At 32.6% G+C, this 25,680-nt stretch overlaps 1 protein-coding gene across 10 annotated transcripts in view; it reads right to left on the bottom strand.

The window, feature by feature from the left end:
• LOC127703064 (uncharacterized) overlaps positions 1-25,680 on the bottom strand; it is a 434,903-nt gene that overhangs the window by 29,330 nt on the left and 379,893 nt on the right. For all 10 annotated transcript variants that reach the window (XM_052207446.1, XM_052207448.1, XM_052207449.1 and 7 more), the window contains 4 exons: positions 21,808-21,883; positions 20,495-20,737; positions 2,573-3,097; positions 1,295-1,401 (listed from right to left, as the gene is read on the bottom strand). In XM_052207446.1, the coding sequence (XP_052063406.1) occupies positions 1,295-1,401; positions 2,573-3,097; positions 20,495-20,737; positions 21,808-21,883 (951 nt within the window). The remainder of the gene's footprint in view (positions 1-1,294; positions 1,402-2,572; positions 3,098-20,494; positions 20,738-21,807; positions 21,884-25,680) is intronic.

Raw genomic sequence — 25,680 nt, 5'->3', positions numbered from 1 at the left:
AATTATTGTAAAGTTTTCTTAAACTATAGTCATTCACCCGAATAACAATTTGATTTTATGAATAAATGTGAAATTATTAAAAGCGATTACAATGTAAATGAAAGGATGTTTTGGGGGTATGTCCATGAAACAGCATCCCACCAACCAAAACAAAAAACATTTAGAGGTCAACATATGGTTTTCAACAATACACGATTGTGTACAGTTCCGACATGTCTAGCTTTAAATTGCCGCGAGTCTTTAAATTAAGCCGTAAAAAAAATCAACAGTCCGCAATAACTATACCTGAGATGTTTCTCACTTGGAACATGAACATAATAAAAGAGAGAGGTATTTATGATACACACTTTTGTATTTCCAAAACAATATTATAACTTTAAGGTAGCTCTTTATAAGCAATATATAAACACTTGGAAAATGTCGGTGATAACCTTCAAGTTGCAGGAATAATTGGCGGGAGACGTCGACATTGTCAGCAAGCGACGTCGTGCATTTTCGTGCTTACGTTGAGGTTACCAAGGGGGATTTATCTTCGAATCCAGCACGGTGACATATATTTTTTATTTGCTATTTGGAGAAAGCATGACAAAAGACAGTTAATGTAAAAAAAATCAGAAAAATGACATTATAAGAACCTCTCGATTTCCACATTTTAAGGCAAAACAATATCCCACTTTGAGCATCTTATCCGTAATTTTAAGTATGGCTTGAATAATTAACTAGTAATTCTTGACGGGATTTATTTTTCCCTTATTTTCACATATCACAGCTTCAGACTGAACCCAATCTTATCAATTTATGACGAAGAATATCTACTTCAAAATATTTATAACTTTGCTCAACTTTTTTACTAAAGTGCAAAAATCCCCAATTTTCAGCCTCTATTTTCTCGAAAACAAGCACGGTGACCTATGTTTTATTTGGAGATTTATTTTATAACTCCTCCAGGGCTACAACATATTTCAAAATTATAAAAATGACAATTTAAAGTGAAACTGTATTGGATGCCCTTAAAAAACCAAATTAACACATGGTACAGTGTCATCGGGGGTCATATTCACACTTATAATATATCGCTTACTCAAGGTACAGAGCAATCATGGGTCATATTCACACTTATAATATTCCAATAACTCGCGGTACAGAGTCATCAAAGGTCATATGCCACTTACTATGTCATTAACCCATGGTACTGTTTTGGTCATGGTTTATATACCAGTTAACAATATGTAACTTACTCATTGAACTGTGACATCATGAGACTTACATGAGTTTAAATTAGATTAGTTATTACCTCGTTAATTTTGTCTTTATGTGTTGCAACCAACAAGATCTTCGGAATGTCTTTATATACTGGCTTACAATACGTCAGGATGGAATTGACCCAGTGTTGAAGAAAAACTGAAAATATATTAAGTTACAGTTATATCAGTAACAAAGGCTGTGTTGATACATTCATGCTGATTTATATATCTTCAATTTATCGAGGTAAATCAACCATCTGCCAATAACAGACGTAACAAACAAACATCATTTTGCCCAATACACTTGAGAATATGATCAAGGTCGGACTAACTTTGTGTTACAGAACGGGACACTGTAAAATTGTAACCACGACATATAGTTCACGTTTAACTCATGATAATTCATATACTTTAATGAGCAATGACAATTAAGTCAAAGTAAAAATCCTGTCAGAAAGGCGTTAAACACAGCTAACAAATTCCCCGAACCACACATGCATTAAGAGTAAAAAGCACAAACCATATACATGAATTATATAGTATATCTTGTACTGCAGATAGTTTAAAAAAACCATACCATCGGGTGACATAAATGAGTTTGAAATATTTATATTATACTTCGACGTACAAAAAATAATGTACCACTATTGCTACTTTTTCACCTGTATAAATGTTTCACAACTAACACGCTTTTTCAACTTTCAACCACTTGTAAACGTCGAAACGTTTAAAACCAACCAATGTACTCCAAAACATTAACAAGAAAAAAATTTGACTCAGTATATTTAAAGTTTAAGTCTATTTTTCTTTGCCAAATTTTAAAGTAAAAAAGTTGAACTGTGAGCTATTGCTCAAGCATGATATTCTTTATGTAATTAGTTAACAGAAAATTGATAACTGATGGATGCGAAAATAAATCACACAGCTGTATAACATCCACACATGAAGCTTTGATTCCTAATTTCATAGAGCATTGCTCTGTTATTTCTCAGAAAAATGCGTCGTTATTTTTATAAATTGTCATCGGATGTGAGAATATATAAGTATTCGGTTAAAAGAAGAATTGATGAGTGATGGATGTTTAAATGAATCACACTGCAAAATACCAAATTTCCAGAAAATTCGATTGTTACTTCCTGTAGAAAATACAACAAATAGTATGACTACAAAAGACTGGTAGAAACACAAATAATTTGCAAGATTTGCCGCATAGAATATAACATATTGTAAACTATAGAGCATTTTGTTTTGTAATTCATATCTATCTGATGTTCAAACGCATACAATACAGGTTTTACGACTTATGTAACTCATTTAATGAAAAATACCTGCAGGAGTTGGTATCATGTGTTGTCCTGGAAAGCATAACACATCCAGGACCTGATCATGCAATCCTTTGCTTCCATCAATAACCAGCAGAAACAAAGCTCTGAACGTCATAAAGGTCTGATGTGTTGTGTAATAGACATACTGTCCACCAAAGTCCCAGAAGATAAGTCTTCCAACTTTTATCTTATAATTTCCACTCCTGAGGATTTCCTCCATTTTCTTTCTTATTTCATCTTTGGTCATTTTTGATTTCATTTTCTTTTTTGACTGCTCTTTTGTAAGATGCATACTGGAGGAAGGCTTAGGTAACACAGATTGGTCTGCTTTAGTCTGTTGAGAAGGATACCCTGGGATATGTCCAGGGGAGGACGTTGACTTGCTTGCTTCTGACTGCTGTGATACATCACTTGCATGTTTACCACTTGTGCGGCCAGCTTCTTGTATTTCATCTTGTTTACTTTCATCTTCTGCTACAGAGGTCATCAATACCTTATTGTACACAACATCTAGGGCATTGTAAGTTTCTGTGATAAAATAAAACAGAGTAATGTACGTAATAGAAGTTATCGTTTACACAATAACCGCTATTAACCCTGTAATGATTTATATAAATTACCTCTCTTCCTTGCAATAAGGCTTTATTGAATATCAGTTATAATAAGAAACAGGCTGCTACTTGACATCTATTTTTGAGTGTCCTTTTTGTTTATTTTAGCAACATGCAAAAATGGTACGTCGTCTTTTATTTTGCTCTGCAACAACCAAAAAAATTAAATTGAAGCAGATATTAAGTGTGAATTATTGTATGGTTGTGTGTAAATTGACATGTTTTAACCTTCAAACAACCAAATAATGAAGCCGCGTTTGCACAATGACAACCCTTGAGATTTGACAGAGGGAGGGAAATAAACAAAAAAACATTGTCCCTAATTAATGTCAGAAAGTGTAGCATGCAACACCTTATTGCAGTTAAAGTCGCTATTGTCAAAATTTATACATGATAACATGTGCTTATATTTAGAAAAATAAATTTTAAAAGGAAAGTACATGTGATTACAAATATAAACATATTACAATTTGTCTATTTTTACGCATCTTATTAAATACACATGTTGTATTTTGGAGAGTTATTGTAGTTACGTATGTGCTTTATTATTCTTATTTGATCAGTAGAATACACACGATATTTAATTTTAAACTTATTGACAAACGCATGCGTACTGGCCTGCCCATATGTTACATGATCATTTTCTGGTTGACCAATAGTCCATCGAAAAAATATGGGTCATTAGTTCACAGAAAATATATTTGAGCGTCAACACAAGTTTTTTAAAAAAAAATCTGCTAATCTATAAAATGAATGTTCTGCTTTAAGGAAATGAACTGGGAAAATGTTCATAGTTGATTTATGGTTACGAATTAAATACCACTCACTCTGTATAAGATTAAAAAAATAAACAAAAAAATCAAATTAAAGTCCATTGCCTCGGGAAAATATTTTATTTGTGCAGGCGTAATAGCCTTTTTTTTAAACTTGATGTAACAATTGCGAAACCAATGTGTTTGTAAGAGCACTTACAATGCAATTTTTTATATAATGGTACAGAAAAGCGCTTCGGACTCCTGAAATTTATAACGTTTTGTTTTCATTTTTTTTTTCATCTCAAAGGGTAAACCTTTCCTAGATATTGCTGATACTAATCCTTTCTATATCAAATTAATGCAATTATTCGTAAACTTTACATTTCCAAGGGCCATCACTTCATTCAAAATAATTGATCAGCACTGATTTCCAAACTCATCCAAGATATTGTTGATTTACACATCGTTTAATTCAAATTAGGAATCAAATTTCACAAAATCTCCGGTGGCCTCTTTTTAATTTTTAGTGAATTTTCGAAACGAATTTAGTTACCGGTTTCTTTTTCAGGGGTGGTTATTTGAACAATGCTATGTGTGATTTTAAATTCTAATATATCACATGCTATACTGCATGACTTTTGGTGTCAAATGTTTAACAGTATATATTTGTTCCCCTGTATTATCACATTTAAAACATTCTAGATTTAATTTTAATCAATGACTTTTATCTGAAAACTAACTTTTCCTGAGCCCTAATGAATTTTGGAGCATGTTTTTACCACGTTAAATCCAATGTATGAATGTACAGGACGTCACACAACTTTTTCTTGGAATAAATCGTTGATATACACCAATGAGTCAAATACATAACGACAGCAGTACCTACAGAGGTAATCCGGAGGGCAACACAGTACATTGTGTAAGGCTGAATTGCAACAAGACCCGTCCCATTATGATTTATTGGTTGGCTGTAGGGTGTTAAACTTTAAAGACAATAGTTTGTCAATGTCATATATGATAATACCATGATACGTACTTAACAGATCATGATATTAAACCTCCTGAGGCTGGTGTTTATCATACTTATACTGACACTGGTGTTCAACATACTGATACTAGTGTTTAACATACTGAGTTGGTAATTAACATACTGAGACAGATATTTTACATACTGACGCTAAAGTTTAGTATACTGAAGTTAGTATTTTACATGCAAATATAATGAGCCTAGTGATTAACATACTGAGGCTTGTGTTTGATATACTGAAACTGGTATTTAACAGTCTGAGGCTGGTGTTAAACACAACGAAGCCAGTTAATTATATGCTGATACTTGTATTTTACTTATGTGGGTATGAGTGGGAGTCCTTCATTTCTGTATTCCTAAATGTTTTCGCTCATTCATCTTAATCTTTTAAAATAATGTCTATTCTCTAATTACCTGATAACTGTATTCTTGACATTATTATTTTCTGTAATCAGTGTATAATACCCAAATCTTTAATTTTGGCAGTTATTCTTTATATCTTAGCACCCCATTATTATCTATTCTTTATTTTTTTGCCCAGTTTTGTTTATTCTTATTTTTCCCCCATTATTCTCTATTCTCAAACCCCCATCCACATCCTCACTTATTCAGGCTATTACTTAACATGCTGACGATAGTGTAAACACACAACTGATGGTATTTAACATTCTGAGGCTCGGGTGTGTAAACTTGCTTTTGTAAGTCTTAAAGTTGTGTTAAAGGTGCAAGCTGTTTCATGTGTTTATTATACAGGATTAGCAGGATATGCCTCAGGTCATTTAAACTGTAATTAGGAGAACCCTTTGGATTATTATACCATAAGGATTATGCAATTGATTATAATTGCTAACAAAATTGGCGGGAGATAGCAAAACGCAAAACAAATTTTGACAATGGCGGGGATCATTTTTCGATGGCGGAAGATAATTTAACGATGGCGGGGATCATTTGACGATAGCGGAAGATACTTAGCCATCATAAAACAGGTCATGGAGATCCCTATTACTTAAGCATGCCAATCAATTTTCCAAACATTATAATGATGGTGTTTAACATTCAGATGCTATTGTTTAACATGTCGTAATTGATGTTTAACATGTTTAACATGTGAAGCTGGTATTGAAAATATGAAGGTTGGTTTTAAACATATTTAGACAGGTGATTCATATACTGAGACTGGTATTTAACATGCTGAGGCTGGTGTTTAATATACTGAATCTGGCATTTTTCAAACTGAGCCTCGTGTCTGAATATACCGAGGCTGGTTTTCAATATATGTAAGCTCAACTTAATGAGGTTTGTGTTTAGCATTATGAGTCTGGTGTTAAACATACTGAGGCTGTTTTATGATATACTGAACTAGGTGTTAAACTTATTGAGGCTTGTTATAAGCAGCTTGAGGCTAGTGTTTAACGTGCAGAAACTGGAGTTTTAAATATATAGTCTAGTGCATAACATACATAGTAGCACCTAGTGATTCACATACTGAGACTGGTGTTCAACATGCTTAAGCTCAAGTGTTTAAGAATGCTTTAATTTTAAACAAAAGTATGCCTATCAATTTTCCGACCAGTATAAAGATAGTGTGTAACATGCACAGGCTGGTGTTTAACATAGTGAGGCTAGTGTTCAACATACTGAAGATGCACCTATTTAAACTAAGATAACACTCACTTATATCGTACTTAGTCAATGGTAAAAATTATTAGCCATGGCTACAATATTTAGACCATAGTTATAATATTGAGACCATGATAACAATACTTACGTTGTTATTTATTCGTTTGATGTGTTTGAGCTTGTGAGTTTGCCATTTGATTAGGGACTTTCCGTTTTGAATTTTCCTTGGAGTTTGGTATTTTTGTTATTTTACTTTTCCGATACTTAAACCATAGTTTCATTTACTAAGACGATGTTTACAATTCTTCGTCTTTGGGTAAAACACTTTGTATATGGTTACAATACTTAATCCATGGTTACATTACTAAGACCATGAAAGCAGTACTTAGTCCATTGACAAAACTTACTAAGACCATGGTAACATTTTCTTATACCATGGTTTCACTCACTTAGACCATGGTATCACTTATTCAGAGCACGGTTTCTCTTCCTTATACGACAACAACACCTACTCGGACAATGGTTACATTTATTAACATCGTGTTTAGGGTACTTATACCATGACTATAGTTTTACTTCTTAAAACATTATGTCAGTATCAAGTCCACGTTTACACTTATTTAGGTCATTTCAATACTTACTTAGACGATCGTTTAACCTACTGAAACCATAATTACACTTAAATAGACCACGATAACACTTACTTATATCATTGGCATCCCTCACCTATATCATGGTAACACTTACGTAGCATTTACTCATACAAGTTGTAATATATCACTTACTCATGGTACTGTTTCATCAAGTGACATTAAACAATCGGATAAGACAGCATTTACTTATGGTACAAGGTCACCAGGGGTCAAACACAAACTAATAATTTTAAGATGTTAAGGGCATCCGATACAGTTTGAAGGGAGTTAACTATTGGCGCAACGTTAAAGCGTTCGAATTCCCGCAAAACGTCACTTTCGGCGGGACGTCATCCGTGTGATTTTCCGTAATAAAAAACTGCTTGAACGGTATTTAGTATAAACGATGCTCCAACTTATGTTTCTTACACACGTCAACTTCTATGCCTTCAAAATTAGTGCTTTTGATTCTAACATTTTGATATATAAAATCACAAGAAATTAAACACTTATTACTGTTTCTGCTGTTCCTGTCTTGAAGGTTCTGAGAGGTCTTGATCAATGAAGTCAACAAAATATCGTATAGTGAACAATCTTAAGACAACTGACCCTTTTGGTGTTAACATAAAGCATGCCAATTATCATTTTTATTATCATTCATTCCTGATGGAATTTTTATTCGGATCCGATTTTCTGACAGCACACAAAAAATAGTTTTACGGCGCATTTTAGTAACAAGCAAAGTCAATATCAATTTGTGTCAAATTTTATATCGAAAGTTCAGATAGCGCAAACGTCCAGTTTTATTCATTGTAATTCCACATCAACACTTCAAAAGAAGTAAATTTCCTCACGGAACATTGTATTCCATTTATTTATATCAAATATGAGAAGACGCAATAATAATGTTATGCCGCAATTAGTTGATACAACTTTTAAAATACTATATAGTAATTTAATAACAAAATTACGCTATAATGAAAGTATTCCGATTTAAATCGAAACTTTTACAAAAAAAAACATGAAATACTAGTTATTACGAGGAGAATGTACGCCAATTTATTAGTACAGAACCAAAAGAGGTAGAGCCATTTTTAAATAAATTTATTACACACTGATAAACTTATTTAAAAGGTCTTTAAATCTGTTAAAAAATCATCACAGCTATACTTTGAGGTTTCTACAACAGTATATGGTATCTCTGAACATATATTAATCAGATTATACATGCTTTAAGTGACTTGCTTTAAAATTGTAATTTCGGACGGCATATGTTGGATATTTGGGAGATGAACAAAAATTACACAAAAACCAAAACCATATGAGGGATGCATGTATAGGTAACATGTCCCGTTTTTTAGATATAAATTGAATCATTTTTGCCAGATCAAAAATTATGAAATATTTCAAAATTATTGTAAAGTTTTCTTAAACTATAGTCATTCACCCGAATAACAATTTGATTTTATGAATAAATGTGAAATTATTAAAAGCGATTACAATGTAAATGAAAGGATGTTTTGGGGGTATGTCCATGAAACAGCATCCCACCAACCAAAACAAAAAACATTTAGAGGTCAACATATGGTTTTCAACAATACACGATTGTGTACAGTTCCGACATGTCTAGCTTTAAATTGCCGCGAGTCTTTAAATTAAGCCGTAAAAAAAATCAACAGTCCGCAATAACTATACCTGAGATGTTTCTCACTTGGAACATGAACATAATAAAAGAGAGAGGTATTTATGATACACACTTTTGTATTTCCAAAACAATATTATAACTTTAAGGTAGCTCTTTATAAGCAATATATAAACACTTGGAAAATGTCGGTGATAACCTTCAAGTTGCAGGAATAATTGGCGGGAGACGTCGACATTGTCAGCAAGCGACGTCGTGCATTTTCGTGCTTACGTTGAGGTTACCAAGGGGGATTTATCTTCGAATCCAGCACGGTGACATATATTTTTTATTTGCTATTTGGAGAAAGCATGACAAAAGACAGTTAATGTAAAAAAAATCAGAAAAATGACATTATAAGAACCTCTCGATTTCCACATTTTAAGGCAAAACAATATCCCACTTTGAGCATCTTATCCGTAATTTTAAGTATGGCTTGAATAATTAACTAGTAATTCTTGACGGGATTTATTTTTCCCTTATTTTCACATATCACAGCTTCAGACTGAACCCAATCTTATCAATTTATGACGAAGAATATCTACTTCAAAATATTTATAACTTTGCTCAACTTTTTTACTAAAGTGCAAAAATCCCCAATTTTCAGCCTCTATTTTCTCGAAAACAAGCACGGTGACCTATGTTTTATTTGGAGATTTATTTTATAACTCCTCCAGGGCTACAACATATTTCAAAATTATAAAAATGACAATTTAAAGTGAAACTGTATTGGATGCCCTTAAAAAACCAAATTAACACATGGTACAGTGTCATCGGGGGTCATATTCACACTTATAATATATCGCTTACTCAAGGTACAGAGCAATCATGGGTCATATTCACACTTATAATATTCCAATAACTCGCGGTACAGAGTCATCAAAGGTCATATGCCACTTACTATGTCATTAACCCATGGTACTGTTTTGGTCATGGTTTATATACCAGTTAACAATATGTAACTTACTCATTGAACTGTGACATCATGAGACTTACATGAGTTTAAATTAGATTAGTTATTACCTCGTTAATTTTGTCTTTATGTGTTGCAACCAACAAGATCTTCGGAATGTCTTTATATACTGGCTTACAATACGTCAGGATGGAATTGACCCAGTGTTGAAGAAAAACTGAAAATATATTAAGTTACAGTTATATCAGTAACAAAGGCTGTGTTGATACATTCATGCTGATTTATATATCTTCAATTTATCGAGGTAAATCAACCATCTGCCAATAACAGACGTAACAAACAAACATCATTTTGCCCAATACACTTGAGAATATGATCAAGGTCGGACTAACTTTGTGTTACAGAACGGGACACTGTAAAATTGTAACCACGACATATAGTTCACGTTTAACTCATGATAATTCATATACTTTAATGAGCAATGACAATTAAGTCAAAGTAAAAATCCTGTCAGAAAGGCGTTAAACACAGCTAACAAATTCCCCGAACCACACATGCATTAAGAGTAAAAAGCACAAACCATATACATGAATTATATAGTATATCTTGTACTGCAGATAGTTTAAAAAAACCATACCATCGGGTGACATAAATGAGTTTGAAATATTTATATTATACTTCGACGTACAAAAAATAATGTACCACTATTGCTACTTTTTCACCTGTATAAATGTTTCACAACTAACACGCTTTTTCAACTTTCAACCACTTGTAAACGTCGAAACGTTTAAAACCAACCAATGTACTCCAAAACATTAACAAGAAAAAAATTTGACTCAGTATATTTAAAGTTTAAGTCTATTTTTCTTTGCCAAATTTTAAAGTAAAAAAGTTGAACTGTGAGCTATTGCTCAAGCATGATATTCTTTATGTAATTAGTTAACAGAAAATTGATAACTGATGGATGCGAAAATAAATCACACAGCTGTATAACATCCACACATGAAGCTTTGATTCCTAATTTCATAGAGCATTGCTCTGTTATTTCTCAGAAAAATGCGTCGTTATTTTTATAAATTGTCATCGGATGTGAGAATATATAAGTATTCGGTTAAAAGAAGAATTGATGAGTGATGGATGTTTAAATGAATCACACTGCAAAATACCAAATTTCCAGAAAATTCGATTGTTACTTCCTGTAGAAAATACAACAAATAGTATGACTACAAAAGACTGGTAGAAACACAAATAATTTGCAAGATTTGCCGCATAGAATATAACATATTGTAAACTATAGAGCATTTTGTTTTGTAATTCATATCTATCTGATGTTCAAACGCATACAATACAGGTTTTACGACTTATGTAACTCATTTAATGAAAAATACCTGCAGGAGTTGGTATCATGTGTTGTCCTGGAAAGCATAACACATCCAGGACCTGATCATGCAATCCTTTGCTTCCATCAATAACCAGCAGAAACAAAGCTCTGAACGTCATAAAGGTCTGATGTGTTGTGTAATAGACATACTGTCCACCAAAGTCCCAGAAGATAAGTCTTCCAACTTTTATCTTATAATTTCCACTCCTGAGGATTTCCTCCATTTTCTTTCTTATTTCATCTTTGGTCATTTTTGATTTCATTTTCTTTTTTGACTGCTCTTTTGTAAGATGCATACTGGAGGAAGGCTTAGGTAACACAGATTGGTCTGCTTTAGTCTGTTGAGAAGGATACCCTGGGATATGTCCAGGGGAGGACGTTGACTTGCTTGCTTCTGACTGCTGTGATACATCACTTGCATGTTTACCACTTGTGCGGCCAGCTTCTTGTATTTCATCTTGTTTACTTTCATCTTCTGCTACAGAGGTCATCAATACCTTATTGTACACAACATCTAGGGCATTGTAAGTTTCTGTGATAAAATAAAACAGAGTAATGTACGTAATAGAAGTTATCGTTTACACAATAACCGCTATTAACCCTGTAATGATTTATATAAATTACCTCTCTTCCTTGCAATAAGGCTTTATTGAATATCAGTTATAATAAGAAACAGGCTGCTACTTGACATCTATTTTTGAGTGTCCTTTTTGTTTATTTTAGCAACATGCAAAAATGGTACGTCGTCTTTTATTTTGCTCTGCAACAACCAAAAAAATTAAATTGAAGCAGATATTAAGTGTGAATTATTGTATGGTTGTGTGTAAATTGACATGTTTTAACCTTCAAACAACCAAATAATGAAGCCGCGTTTGCACAATGACAACCCTTGAGATTTGACAGAGGGAGGGAAATAAACAAAAAAACATTGTCCCTAATTAATGTCAGAAAGTGTAGCATGCAACACCTTATTGCAGTTAAAGTCGCTATTGTCAAAATTTATACATGATAACATGTGCTTATATTTAGAAAAATAAATTTTAAAAGGAAAGTACATGTGATTACAAATATAAACATATTACAATTTGTCTATTTTTACGCATCTTATTAAATACACATGTTGTATTTTGGAGAGTTATTGTAGTTACGTATGTGCTTTATTATTCTTATTTGATCAGTAGAATACACACGATATTTAATTTTAAACTTATTGACAAACGCATGCGTACTGGCCTGCCCATATGTTACATGATCATTTTCTGGTTGACCAATAGTCCATCGAAAAAATATGGGTCATTAGTTCACAGAAAATATATTTGAGCGTCAACACAAGTTTTTTAAAAAAAAATCTGCTAATCTATAAAATGAATGTTCTGCTTTAAGGAAATGAACTGGGAAAATGTTCATAGTTGATTTATGGTTACGAATTAAATACCACTCACTCTGTATAAGATTAAAAAAATAAACAAAAAAATCAAATTAAAGTCCATTGCCTCGGGAAAATATTTTATTTGTGCAGGCGTAATAGCCTTTTTTTTAAACTTGATGTAACAATTGCGAAACCAATGTGTTTGTAAGAGCACTTACAATGCAATTTTTTATATAATGGTACAGAAAAGCGCTTCGGACTCCTGAAATTTATAACGTTTTGTTTTCATTTTTTTTTTCATCTCAAAGGGTAAACCTTTCCTAGATATTGCTGATACTAATCCTTTCTATATCAAATTAATGCAATTATTCGTAAACTTTACATTTCCAAGGGCCATCACTTCATTCAAAATAATTGATCAGCACTGATTTCCAAACTCATCCAAGATATTGTTGATTTACACATCGTTTAATTCAAATTAGGAATCAAATTTCACAAAATCTCCGGTGGCCTCTTTTTAATTTTTAGTGAATTTTCGAAACGAATTTAGTTACCGGTTTCTTTTTCAGGGGTGGTTATTTGAACAATGCTATGTGTGATTTTAAATTCTAATATATCACATGCTATACTGCATGACTTTTGGTGTCAAATGTTTAACAGTATATATTTGTTCCCCTGTATTATCACATTTAAAACATTCTAGATTTAATTTTAATCAATGACTTTTATCTGAAAACTAACTTTTCCTGAGCCCTAATGAATTTTGGAGCATGTTTTTACCACGTTAAATCCAATGTATGAATGTACAGGACGTCACACAACTTTTTCTTGGAATAAATCGTTGATATACACCAATGAGTCAAATACATAACGACAGCAGTACCTACAGAGGTAATCCGGAGGGCAACACAGTACATTGTGTAAGGCTGAATTGCAACAAGACCCGTCCCATTATGATTTATTGGTTGGCTGTAGGGTGTTAAACTTTAAAGACAATAGTTTGTCAATGTCATATATGATAATACCATGATACGTACTTAACAGATCATGATATTAAACCTCCTGAGGCTGGTGTTTATCATACTTATACTGACACTGGTGTTCAACATACTGATACTAGTGTTTAACATACTGAGTTGGTAATTAACATACTGAGACAGATATTTTACATACTGACGCTAAAGTTTAGTATACTGAAGTTAGTATTTTACATGCAAATATAATGAGCCTAGTGATTAACATACTGAGGCTTGTGTTTGATATACTGAAACTGGTATTTAACAGTCTGAGGCTGGTGTTAAACACAACGAAGCCAGTTAATTATATGCTGATACTTGTATTTTACTTATGTGGGTATGAGTGGGAGTCCTTCATTTCTGTATTCCTAAATGTTTTCGCTCATTCATCTTAATCTTTTAAAATAATGTCTATTCTCTAATTACCTGATAACTGTATTCTTGACATTATTATTTTCTGTAATCAGTGTATAATACCCAAATCTTTAATTTTGGCAGTTATTCTTTATATCTTAGCACCCCATTATTATCTATTCTTTATTTTTTTGCCCAGTTTTGTTTATTCTTATTTTTCCCCCATTATTCTCTATTCTCAAACCCCCATCCACATCCTCACTTATTCAGGCTATTACTTAACATGCTGACGATAGTGTAAACACACAACTGATGGTATTTAACATTCTGAGGCTCGGGTGTGTAAACTTGCTTTTGTAAGTCTTAAAGTTGTGTTAAAGGTGCAAGCTGTTTCATGTGTTTATTATACAGGATTAGCAGGATATGCCTCAGGTCATTTAAACTGTAATTAGGAGAACCCTTTGGATTATTATACCATAAGGATTATGCAATTGATTATAATTGCTAACAAAATTGGCGGGAGATAGCAAAACGCAAAACAAATTTTGACAATGGCGGGGATCATTTTTCGATGGCGGAAGATAATTTAACGATGGCGGGGATCATTTGACGATAGCGGAAGATACTTAGCCATCATAAAACAGGTCATGGAGATCCCTATTACTTAAGCATGCCAATCAATTTTCCAAACATTATAATGATGGTGTTTAACATTCAGATGCTATTGTTTAACATGTCGTAATTGATGTTTAACATGTTTAACATGTGAAGCTGGTATTGAAAATATGAAGGTTGGTTTTAAACATATTTAGACAGGTGATTCATATACTGAGACTGGTATTTAACATGCTGAGGCTGGTGTTTAATATACTGAATCTGGCATTTTTCAAACTGAGCCTCGTGTCTGAATATACCGAGGCTGGTTTTCAATATATGTAAGCTCAACTTAATGAGGTTTGTGTTTAGCATTATGAGTCTGGTGTTAAACATACTGAGGCTGTTTTATGATATACTGAACTAGGTGTTAAACTTATTGAGGCTTGTTATAAGCAGCTTGAGGCTAGTGTTTAACGTGCAGAAACTGGAGTTTTAAATATATAGTCTAGTGCATAACATACATAGTAGCACCTAGTGATTCACATACTGAGACTGGTGTTCAACATGCTTAAGCTCAAGTGTTTAAGAATGCTTTAATTTTAAACAAAAGTATGCCTATCAATTTTCCGACCAGTATAAAGATAGTGTGTAACATGCACAGGCTGGTGTTTAACATAGTGAGGCTAGTGTTCAACATACTGAAGATGGTGTGAAACATAATGAGGCTAGTGATTGACATGCTGATGATTGTGTTTTACATAGTAAGGATTTTTTTATTATACTGATGCTAATGTTGAACATTCTGCTCCCGGTGTTAAAAGTGCATAGGCTAGTGTCTTGTTAGTTATTTTCCTAACTGGTGATCAACATGATGAAGCTCAGGTGTTTATGTATGCTTAAATATTGAACTTAAGTATACGTAACAGTTTTCCAACCAGCAAGAGGCTGGTGTTTAACATACAAGACTGGTGTTTAACATAAGAGGGCTCGTTGTCAGCATACTGAAGATTGTGATGAACGTATAAGGCTAGTGGTGAACATGATGAGGCTTGGGTTTTAAATATTGAGGCTAGTGTTCAACAAACTAAGGTTAGAGATTAAAATCCTACGGCTGGTGTTTAACATACTTAGGTTAGTGTTTAACTTGTTAGTGTCGTAGTCCCAAATGCGGATGCATTTATTAGCCTTACAGTTGTATTAAATGCTAACGGGGTATTGCACTTTAATATAACTATATTTTTGTTTACCATTGTTTTACTTGGCTATACTTTTTTGTCCTTTTTGGTTTATCGCTCTTCATCTTTTTAATAAGCTTTGGATTTTCAAATATTTTGGCCTCGAGCATCACTGAAGAGACATTGATTGTCGAAATGCGCATCTAGTGCAGAAAATTTGGTACCGTTCATGTTATTAACATGCAGAGAGTGGTGTATAGTATGCAGAGAGTGCTTTTTAGCCTGCTTAGGCTAATGTTTAACTTCCTTTTGTTGACGTTTAGCATGCCGAGGCTAATGTGTATGCACTTGTAAGCCTTACAGTTATTTTAAATCATAGCTGCATGTTATACTACTGTATGCCTTTCAAATTTCCAACCAGTTTGCGGCTGTTTTTTTAACATAATACGACTGATGTATAACAGGCTGAGGATGGTGGTAAAAAACAAATCCTCAAATATTTAAAGGCATACAATACAGTTTTGGTCCCACGGTGATCAAAATGATAAACACATGCGGCTTTTTGTAACAGAAAAATGAAAAATCTGCTTATAACAGTATGATCTTAATTTATGTAAAAAGTCTTAGAACATAATTTTTTTTATTAAAATTTCATTATTTTGGTTAAAAAAAAACGGAATTTTTGGCTGCATATTTATCTAATCAAATAATAATTCTTCTGTGATTTTTTCATAAAAATTGGAACAAATAATCTTCAAACAGTATCAAGTCAAATGTCTTTTTTTTTAGAAAAAGGGGTCCATGTACTCGTTTTCAAGCTAATGATTAAAATCACTCGAAAATGCATCTTTTCTCGATATGTCGGCTTTCACGTCGCGAAAAATAACCTGGTGTCTTGCATGCTTGAGATGATGTTTAATATATTGAGAATAGAAATTAACTTTCTGACGCTGGTGATGAACATGCTGAGGATTGTGTTAATATACTTAAGCTGAAGTGTATAACATACTGAGACTGGTTTATAATATAGCGACTAAGGAATTAAACATTTCCAGACTGGTGTTTAAAATACAGAGGCTTTTTTGTTATAAAAAATAAGACTGGTTTTTAACATGCTGAAGCCAGTGTTTAAAAAATCGGCCGAAGCTTGGTCGTTTCATATGCTTTTGATATGATACTTGAGTTTGTCTATCAATTTCACAACCAATTTGAGACTGGTGTCTAAAATGCACAGCCTGGTAATATACATGCTTATACTTGTGTTTACCATACTTAACCTTGTGTATTACATACTGAGGTTGTTTGTTCACAAACTGAAGCAGCAATGTTTCATAATGAGCCTTGTGTTGTACATGCTCAGAAAGGTATTTAACATTTTGAGAAATCCCTGATGTTTAACAGGCTAAGGATGGTTTTAACTTTTCTAAGTTAAAATGCTATCATACTGAGGCTGATGTTGTGCATGGTGCGACTGGTATTTAACACAATGAAGCTTGCTTTAACCAATTAAGGCTTGTGTATAACATACAGAGACATATGTTTGACAAATTGAGGCTATTGTTAAGGACACAAAGCTGGTGTTTGACATACTGAGACTGGTGTTTTACATACCGAGATTGATGTTTAACAGCTCAAGCTGGTGTTCTGCATACTGAAACTGGTGTTTAACATTCCAAAGGTGGTTACCATACGGACATGAGGCTGTTGTTTTACGCAATGAAGATAGTGTTGATCATACTGAAGCTAATGTTAACTAAAATGAGCCTAGTATTCCACATTCTGAGGCTGGTGTTTTACACATTGAGGCTAGAGCTTAACCTTCTGAGTTAGTTTGTTTAACATAATGCAGCCAGTGTAAACATATTAAAATAAGTGCTGAGCTTTTATGTCTCAATCAAATGCGTTACCTAATGCGAATTAACAATTTGCTGAGTATGGAGTTTAACCTGCTAAAGCAAGTGTTCAAAATACTAATCCTGGTGTTAAACAAACTCAAACAAGTTTATAGCATACTGAGGCTAGTATTTTTTATGCTGAAGCTGTGCATTTATCCTAATGAAAAAGGTGTTGTAGATGCTAAGCGTCATGTTGAACATATTGAGGACGATGTTTTCATTACTGAGACTGATGTTTAACATGCTGAGGATGGTGTTTAAGATACTTAAGGTAAAGTGTTTAACAAACTGAGGTTGGTGTTTAACATATATATATATATATATATATATACGTATATATATACAACAGGGTTTAAGAAAATCCGTTGTTCGACCTTTTAGTCAAATACGTTTTGTTTAAATATACTTTTTCACTTGTTTGGTCTTTTGGAAAATGTTGTTTGTGCTGTATTTAGAACCCTCTACCAAGAAATTTGTTTTGCATGCACACGTATAAAAATTGCGGTTTTTATCCAACGCAATCATAGGTTTGAACGTTGTTTTTAATTTAGACTTGGTTATATTTTTTCGTTTGGGCTTGTATTATATTTGCCTTCGGGTTTATAGGATCCGTTCATCCTATTTCGACTCTTCAAAATTCAAGTGTCTATCCTAAATTGAGGTAAATTATATGTCCTTCCAAATACCGTTTCGATTCCTAACATCACTGAAGAGACATTAATTGTCGAAATCCGGATATGGTGTACTAATTTTTGCATCTCATGTTTGCGGTATACCATCTTTTCCGCAAGTTTATTGTTTTCTGTTTGGTATTTAATTCATAATAAAGGTCCATTTTGTTACATCTTGTGATCCATTTATTTGGCAATCGCCAATGGCAGTCAGCAGGGTTTAAGAACATCCGTTCTTCGAACTGTTAGTCAAATGCGTTTTGTTAAAATATACTTTTTCACTTTTTTTGGTCTTTTGAAAAATATATATATATAGAGTTTAACCTACTTAGACTTGGGTTTAACATACTGCAACTTTTATTTTACACAATGAGGCTATGGTTTAGCATGTTGATGCGGACGTTCAATATAATGAGGCTACTGTTCAACATCCTGAGGCTGTTGTTTTTTCTCCATATTCAGGCTATTGCTTAACTTACTGAAGCTAGTGTTGAACATACTGGTGGTGCTCACCATAATGATGCTGTGTTAAAACAAAGTCTTAAACGGAATTCGATACAATTACAGTGGAGGTAATTTAAACGTTATTTTGCGCTACATCAAACTGTGACAAATCAAGAAAAGATGCATTTTGCGACTGCTTTTAATTATTTGCTTGAAAACGAGTACATGACTCCCTCTTTTTCAAAATGGCATTTGGCTTGATTACGAATGAAGTTTATTTGTATCAATTTTTCATAAATAAATCACCGATAATTCAATTGAATTTTTAAGTAGATAAATATACAGCATAAAAAGGCGTTATTTCCCTTTTCAAAATAAAAAAATGTGTTAGACAAATTGAAAGCATACTTATGTATAGATAATATTTCAAATGTTTCGTTTTAAATTCGTTTGTGTTTATCTTTGAAACATACAAAAATTGGAATGTCTGTCCAAAAGATAGAAGTGTCCAAGAAACCGATATTTTGAGTAAATGTCTAAAATGTTAATATAAAAATATTTAGGTGGTATAATTGCTTATGAAAAAACAATCCACCAAAGACCAAATAGAATAGCAATGTTCAGCTATAGGTCACTGTATGGCCTTCAGCAACGGGCAAAACCCACATCGTATAATCAGCTATAAAAGGCCCCGAAATGACCAAATGTTAAACAGTTCAAACGAGAAAACAGGCGGCCTGATTTATTAACAAACCAATGAACGAAAAACAAAAATGATATACAGCAACAAACGACAACCACTGAATTACAGGCCTCTAACTTGGGACAGGCACATGCAGAATGTGGCAGGGTTAAACTAGTTTGGAAGCGCCAAATAAACTCCCTAACATGAGACTGTGGGGTAACAGTACAACACAAGAATGATGGTCAGTGTATATTTAAAAGTAGCACATGAAGGTTTCTTTTTACATATTTGAACTCACTAGGTAAAAAAAGGCTTATGAGCAAATGTTTGTCAAATAATCACCGTAGGATCTAAATTGTAATGTATGCCTTTAAGAATGCCTAGCAATGTTTAACCAGTATGATATAAACTTGAGGAAATTAAGTTCAAAATACTAAGGCTAGGGTTTAACATGCTAAAACTGGGTTTTAACATGATAATCCTGGTGTTTAACATGCTTAGACTGGAGTTTAACAATCTAAGATTCAGTTTGCAATAATGCCAGAAAAGGATTGGCAATGCCCATTTAGTCATTAAAGTTAACCAAAAGCGAAACATTGATGTGGGCATCCTTTTATTTATCTCCATGTAGTGTTTCACTGATAGGTAACGAAGAATGAAACGTATGTCACATTATACAATGTAAAGATACACAACAATACAAAAGACAACCACTTTGTCCTAAATTGAGACAGGTCCACCTGTTTTGATTGAACCAAAAAGTCATTACCGGAAACATATATTTGATAATTTAGTATCCTAATATTTTCAAAATCATGCTTTTTTAAAAATTATTATAAGATTCTAAAGATAACTGACGTTTTCTTCCAAGCCCACTACCAATTCTAAGTTCTAACACCACGATTTTTTTTTAATTGAGTTTAAATTTGTATAGTGCTATTGAATTAATTCTTAACTGTGTCAATATGAATTCAATCTCTGGTGTCTATGTCATTTACGCAGCGACCTCCAATTAGGGAAATACCATCTGTGTGATGAAGACATAGGTCACAGTCGTTGATTTTATACAGTTATATTTTGCTTTATAATGCATTCTTACCTGGATCAATAAGAATCCACTCTCTGGTGTCTATATCAAGGCCACATCGACCTTCTAATAGGGAAATCCCATCTGTAGCAAGTCTTTCATCTGGGACAGCATCACCAACTAGGAGCTTTACAAGCGTAGATTTTCCGACTCCAAACTGACCTGTGACCATACAGCGCATGTCAAACGAATCATACGTCCCCTGGCCTAGCAATCGGTTTAACATGACAGATTGTTCTTTTTTCTGGATGAAATCTTTATAAAAAAAAATGCACATACTTAATTAGATTGTGCTGCTTATTTCTCATCTTAGTAGATTTAAAAAAAAACATCATCATTATAGTGTTTCTTTTTTATATTTCATATAAACTTTCGCTGATTTGACATTCTTTTTGTGTAAAAAGTGTCCATAATGTCAACTAGTAATATTTCCTCCTTTAAAAAGTGTCTTTTGGCGAAAATGAAAATATACTTTTTTTGAATAAGTTCTTGAGACCATAACACAGATCAAGTATTTTTTATAATGGCTACCATATAGAACTGTAAGAGTCAATATGTCATAAAAAGAACATATTTTTCCATTGATACAATTAATGGAAGAGAAAATGGACGAAAAAAATTGGAGCTTTCCACCTGCTTATCCACTGTACAGTCACAAATCAATGACCGAATTTCCGTTGGAAAATTCGGTTAACAATTAATTTGAGAGTATATTCAGTTACATATTATGTCTAGTTTCTGATGACCAGGTGTACTTATTTCGAGGCTACACATAATTTTACATCAGGTTAAAGTTTCGACATATACATGATATATTTTGCATTGTACACCTGGTTTGCATGTGATTCACATGTGTCACATTTTGTATACTGGATAGAATGAAAGTAAACCTAAGACCTAGAATACCTATATCATCTATGAGAAATATACATAATACATCTTTCTAGCGCAGATATATGTCATAGTAGTAGTGGATTGCTATAGTTTTATACCATTACTTTACAAGATTATAAACCATTGAGGAATTTTAATTCTCCTACTCTTTTATATTACCGAATGAAAATGTTTTGAAACAGAGTTTTCTCAAGACAAAGAATAGATTTAGATATAAGAATTGATGAAATTTAAATGTTTTTATCATTGAGGAATATTTCGTTAAAAGAAAATACTTTATAGTCTGTTAAAGTCATTTACAACTTTTGCAACGAGCATAACACTGTAAAGGCAAGGGTATATGTTGAACTAAAATGCTTTGGTATGCTGAGAGTTTGTTGCCTTATTGAAAAACTTCCAAAATTTACTTTTATTTATATAAAAAATCCAACCTTCAACTACTGGTGTTGCCCCTTTTTCTTGCAAGATTCCTGGGGTCACTTCTTGGTCTTTCTTTGACATGAAAGTCTACAACACAAAAAAATATTTGTTTTTCTATATATTGCATGTAATATTTTTAAAAAATAGTTGATACATTGTATACTATCACACAAAATAAGAGGCTCTAAAGCGTGTATTCAATTTACCATGATACTACACAAATGAATAGTATGATGGGTCAAGTTAATTCAACTATTACAATGTATTAGAGTCAAATGTAATACAGTTAAGAGCAATATAGAAATCACAGATACTACCACATGCAGAAACTGCATGATCATTATTGTGTTTCTTAAGCATTGATAATGATGATTTTACATGTGTGCCATAGTTCAAAGGCGGTGTATATGTATGAACTGGGTTGTTTTCTCTCCAATATTGTTTGGTGCTATTTACTGAAATGTAAAATACATGACGACAACAGTGTAATGCAATGATGACTGTAGAATCAGACCGTACCTGAATGGTGTCTGTTTTTTTTATTTCAATATGAGTCAGGTGCTGACCTGAATCCTTATGTTAAGATAAACAAACAAATCAAACCGCAAGTAGTTCTATCACTTGTGAACCGAATGAAAAAGTAAATTCATATAATTAAGGGTTATAACTGCGTAATTTAAAAATAAGAAAATAAAGTTTTGGTGAAACTCGCTCCTGTTTTGGACCCAAAACATTCCATTATAATTCCTATCTCCTTTTTATAATCCATAAACCACAAACAGACACACAGACAGACAATCATAAAGACAGACAGACAGATAGATAAACAGACAGGTGGACATGGTGATCCTATATGACCCCACTTTTTTTGCTGGGATATGATAACAGTAACTGCATCTTTGTTCAAGGGATGAACTTAATGGTTGTGAATATTATGATTTGTTTGGTTCACCTCCGTCGCACTAATACCTTTGGATTAATGTTGGTTCGCTGATGCTATGTACATGTACACAAGGTCAATCATTTCAAAATTATTTACAAACATGTACATATTTTGATTGGCATTTATATAATATAAATGTTAGTGTTTGTGCTACTTGAGTTACATAATTTTTGCATATTTCTTAAAAATCACAGTTTATAATATATACAACAATCTCGACAAACTATGTAGTTTTTGTTTTTATAATCTGAGTAAATTTATGGACTAGAACTGTGGGTGAACTCACAAAAGCAGACCCCCTACTCCCACAATACCATTGTACATGTAGTATATCGAAGAGAGTACATTGATTATATCCCCTTTCAACATGTTGGAATGGCGTTATTTTCAAGAAATAAAAAAAAGTGACCATCTTTTTTAATAAATTGTTAATCAAAATTATCTAATCAATATATAAATAAACAAACATCTTATATACATGTAAATGCTTAATAAGTATATATACGGGATATGCTTCCCTGCTTTCCGTGCGTGGTTAGCCTGACATCTTTTTCAATATTTTTAGTTATGTACATCATCTATGTGCCAATAGGACAAGTTTCACAAAAGAACATATGGTTGAAGCAGAATTCATTATGATATAATTAATTGTCTTAAATAAAGGCAACGGTAGTATACCGCTGTTCGAAATTCATAAATCGATTGAGAGAATAAACAAATCCGGGTTAAAAACTAAAACTGAGGGAAACACATTAAATATAAGAGAACTACGACACAACAGAAACACAACATTAAAATGTAACACACACAGACACGAACTATAATATAACAATGGCCATTTTCCTGACTTGGTACAGGACATTTTAAGAAAAAAATGGTGGGTTGAACCTGGTTTTGTAGCTAACCAAACCTCCCGCTTTTATGGCAATGTTAATCCTAAACAGCGATTTAACAAAAAAATATCTTTCCATTGTTCCTATGCTCTGTTGATATTTAATATTTATCATTTCTAGCAGAATATATTTTCAACTATTTAAATCATAATCGTTTGTTTCTTTTCCTAAAAATCCTGTCAGTTTATCAGAAATACCAGTAAATACTTGTTTCCCCTGATCATGTTAATGCCAATACCTTATTTACTACTTATCGTTATTATTTTATTGTCATCGATTCTGTCATCAAGACAAGACTCTAAAAAACAAGGTTCGATTTTGGGCCACATTGTTCTTAAAATTAATTGTATTTGAAATTTTCTGAAATTGAAGGAATCAAACTTTAGATCTATGCACCCTAATTGAACATCGCAATTTGTTTTTGCCAGCCATGTATTATGAAGCCTTCAAAAGGTAGGAAGAATTAATTAACAGTGCGATTTTGCCCCAAAAATGCGTCAATATGACTCGCATCCGGAGCCATACAACGTATATGATGACTGTATAATTATGGATCTAAAAAATACAATGACATATGTCTATTCATTACAAATCTTTCCGATTTGTCCATTGAAAACAAATTCTTAAAAAGACGACAACTAAATTTAAATATAGAAGTAGAGAGATGTTTTATGATGGTCAACGTGACAAACATTAATCAGAGACATAGGGAAGAGAATGCAGAAACATATAGGTCATCGTACGCCCGTAAAAAATGAGCAAACCAATATCATAAAGTACATAAGCTATAACAGGTCACAGCATGACAACATGTTAAAAAAAAAGAAAAACCAACGGCTCGACTATTGTTTGATTGTTTTTGCAAGAGATAATTGAAAGAAATATATCACGTTTAACATGTCTAGCTTAAAGTGCAATTGTTGATAGTACATTTTATAATTTTATCATTGTTTAATCAAGACATGTTCATTGGTAAATTTCTCCAAACAAAAAAACCAAGGACTTATTATTTTGAAGAAGAAATTTATTTTATAAGTAAGAATACAGATTTTAAAGAAAATTTAATTCCATGTGATTATGATACTGCAAAAAGATATTGATATTCAGTATATATACATACTATGAATAAATGGGGATGTCTGGAGAACATCAATGAGACATTACCAAAAAGACAAAAATTACCAAAAATTCCTACAGACACACACGCGCTTACACTTTAACTGAATATATGTGTGACAAGAATATAAAGCTCTTTAGACGTTTTGAAAAGTTCAATGTTTTGCTAGCAAGAAATTATCGTCTGACCGATGCGAAAAACGATCGCACATTACGACTATCAAGTTGCTGACTATATATTAAGCAATTGTTAGTGAAGTGTCTGACAAATGTGACACTAATAATTTTGAATGAATGGATGGACAGACTGACAAGGTAAAAGCAATATAGAGCTCTATCCTAAAAGTGGTGTAAAGGTAGCAATCGATTTCGACTATATAAAAATTACAGTATAAAAATGTGCGTTTCTCAAAATATTAAAAAAGGCAAATACTGTAAAGCTTAACTGCACTCTCAATTCAAAATGTCTTCCAAAGAAAGCATGTTTGCTTACTTCTAATGGGGTCCTTTAATTGTATATCGATTAGATTATAATCTAAATATTTAAGACATGTAAGAAACGGCATGGCATTAGTTTAACCTAAATCACAAATACAATAATCAATTTAATTATTTTTCAGATGTTGCTTTACTGAAGCTTTTTAAAAGGCGTTCCATCATGCATGGGTATATTTGATTCGGATGCGCATTTAATTTTTAAAAGTATTAAAAAATGCGTTTAACTTTAGGAACATCGAGATTTAATATCAAGCGTGATGAAGTGAAAGATCCGTGTTTTATTTCGACTTTTCCTAAATTTATTTTAAATGATTAAGAAAAATATAGCTACTAGAATGATACACCTCTGTAGATACAAACTTTGAGTTAGCGGTTTGTGTGCTTTGATGATCATGTTTACTATTTATCTATGTATAATAATGTATAAAAAGCCT

This window comes from Mytilus californianus, unplaced genomic scaffold, assembly GCF_021869535.1.
Source record: "Mytilus californianus isolate M0D057914Y unplaced genomic scaffold, xbMytCali1.0.p SCAF_5, whole genome shotgun sequence".
Classification (NCBI taxonomy): Eukaryota; Metazoa; Mollusca; class Bivalvia; order Mytilida; family Mytilidae; genus Mytilus; species Mytilus californianus.
This window is presented reverse-complemented; position numbering and strand designations above follow the sequence as displayed.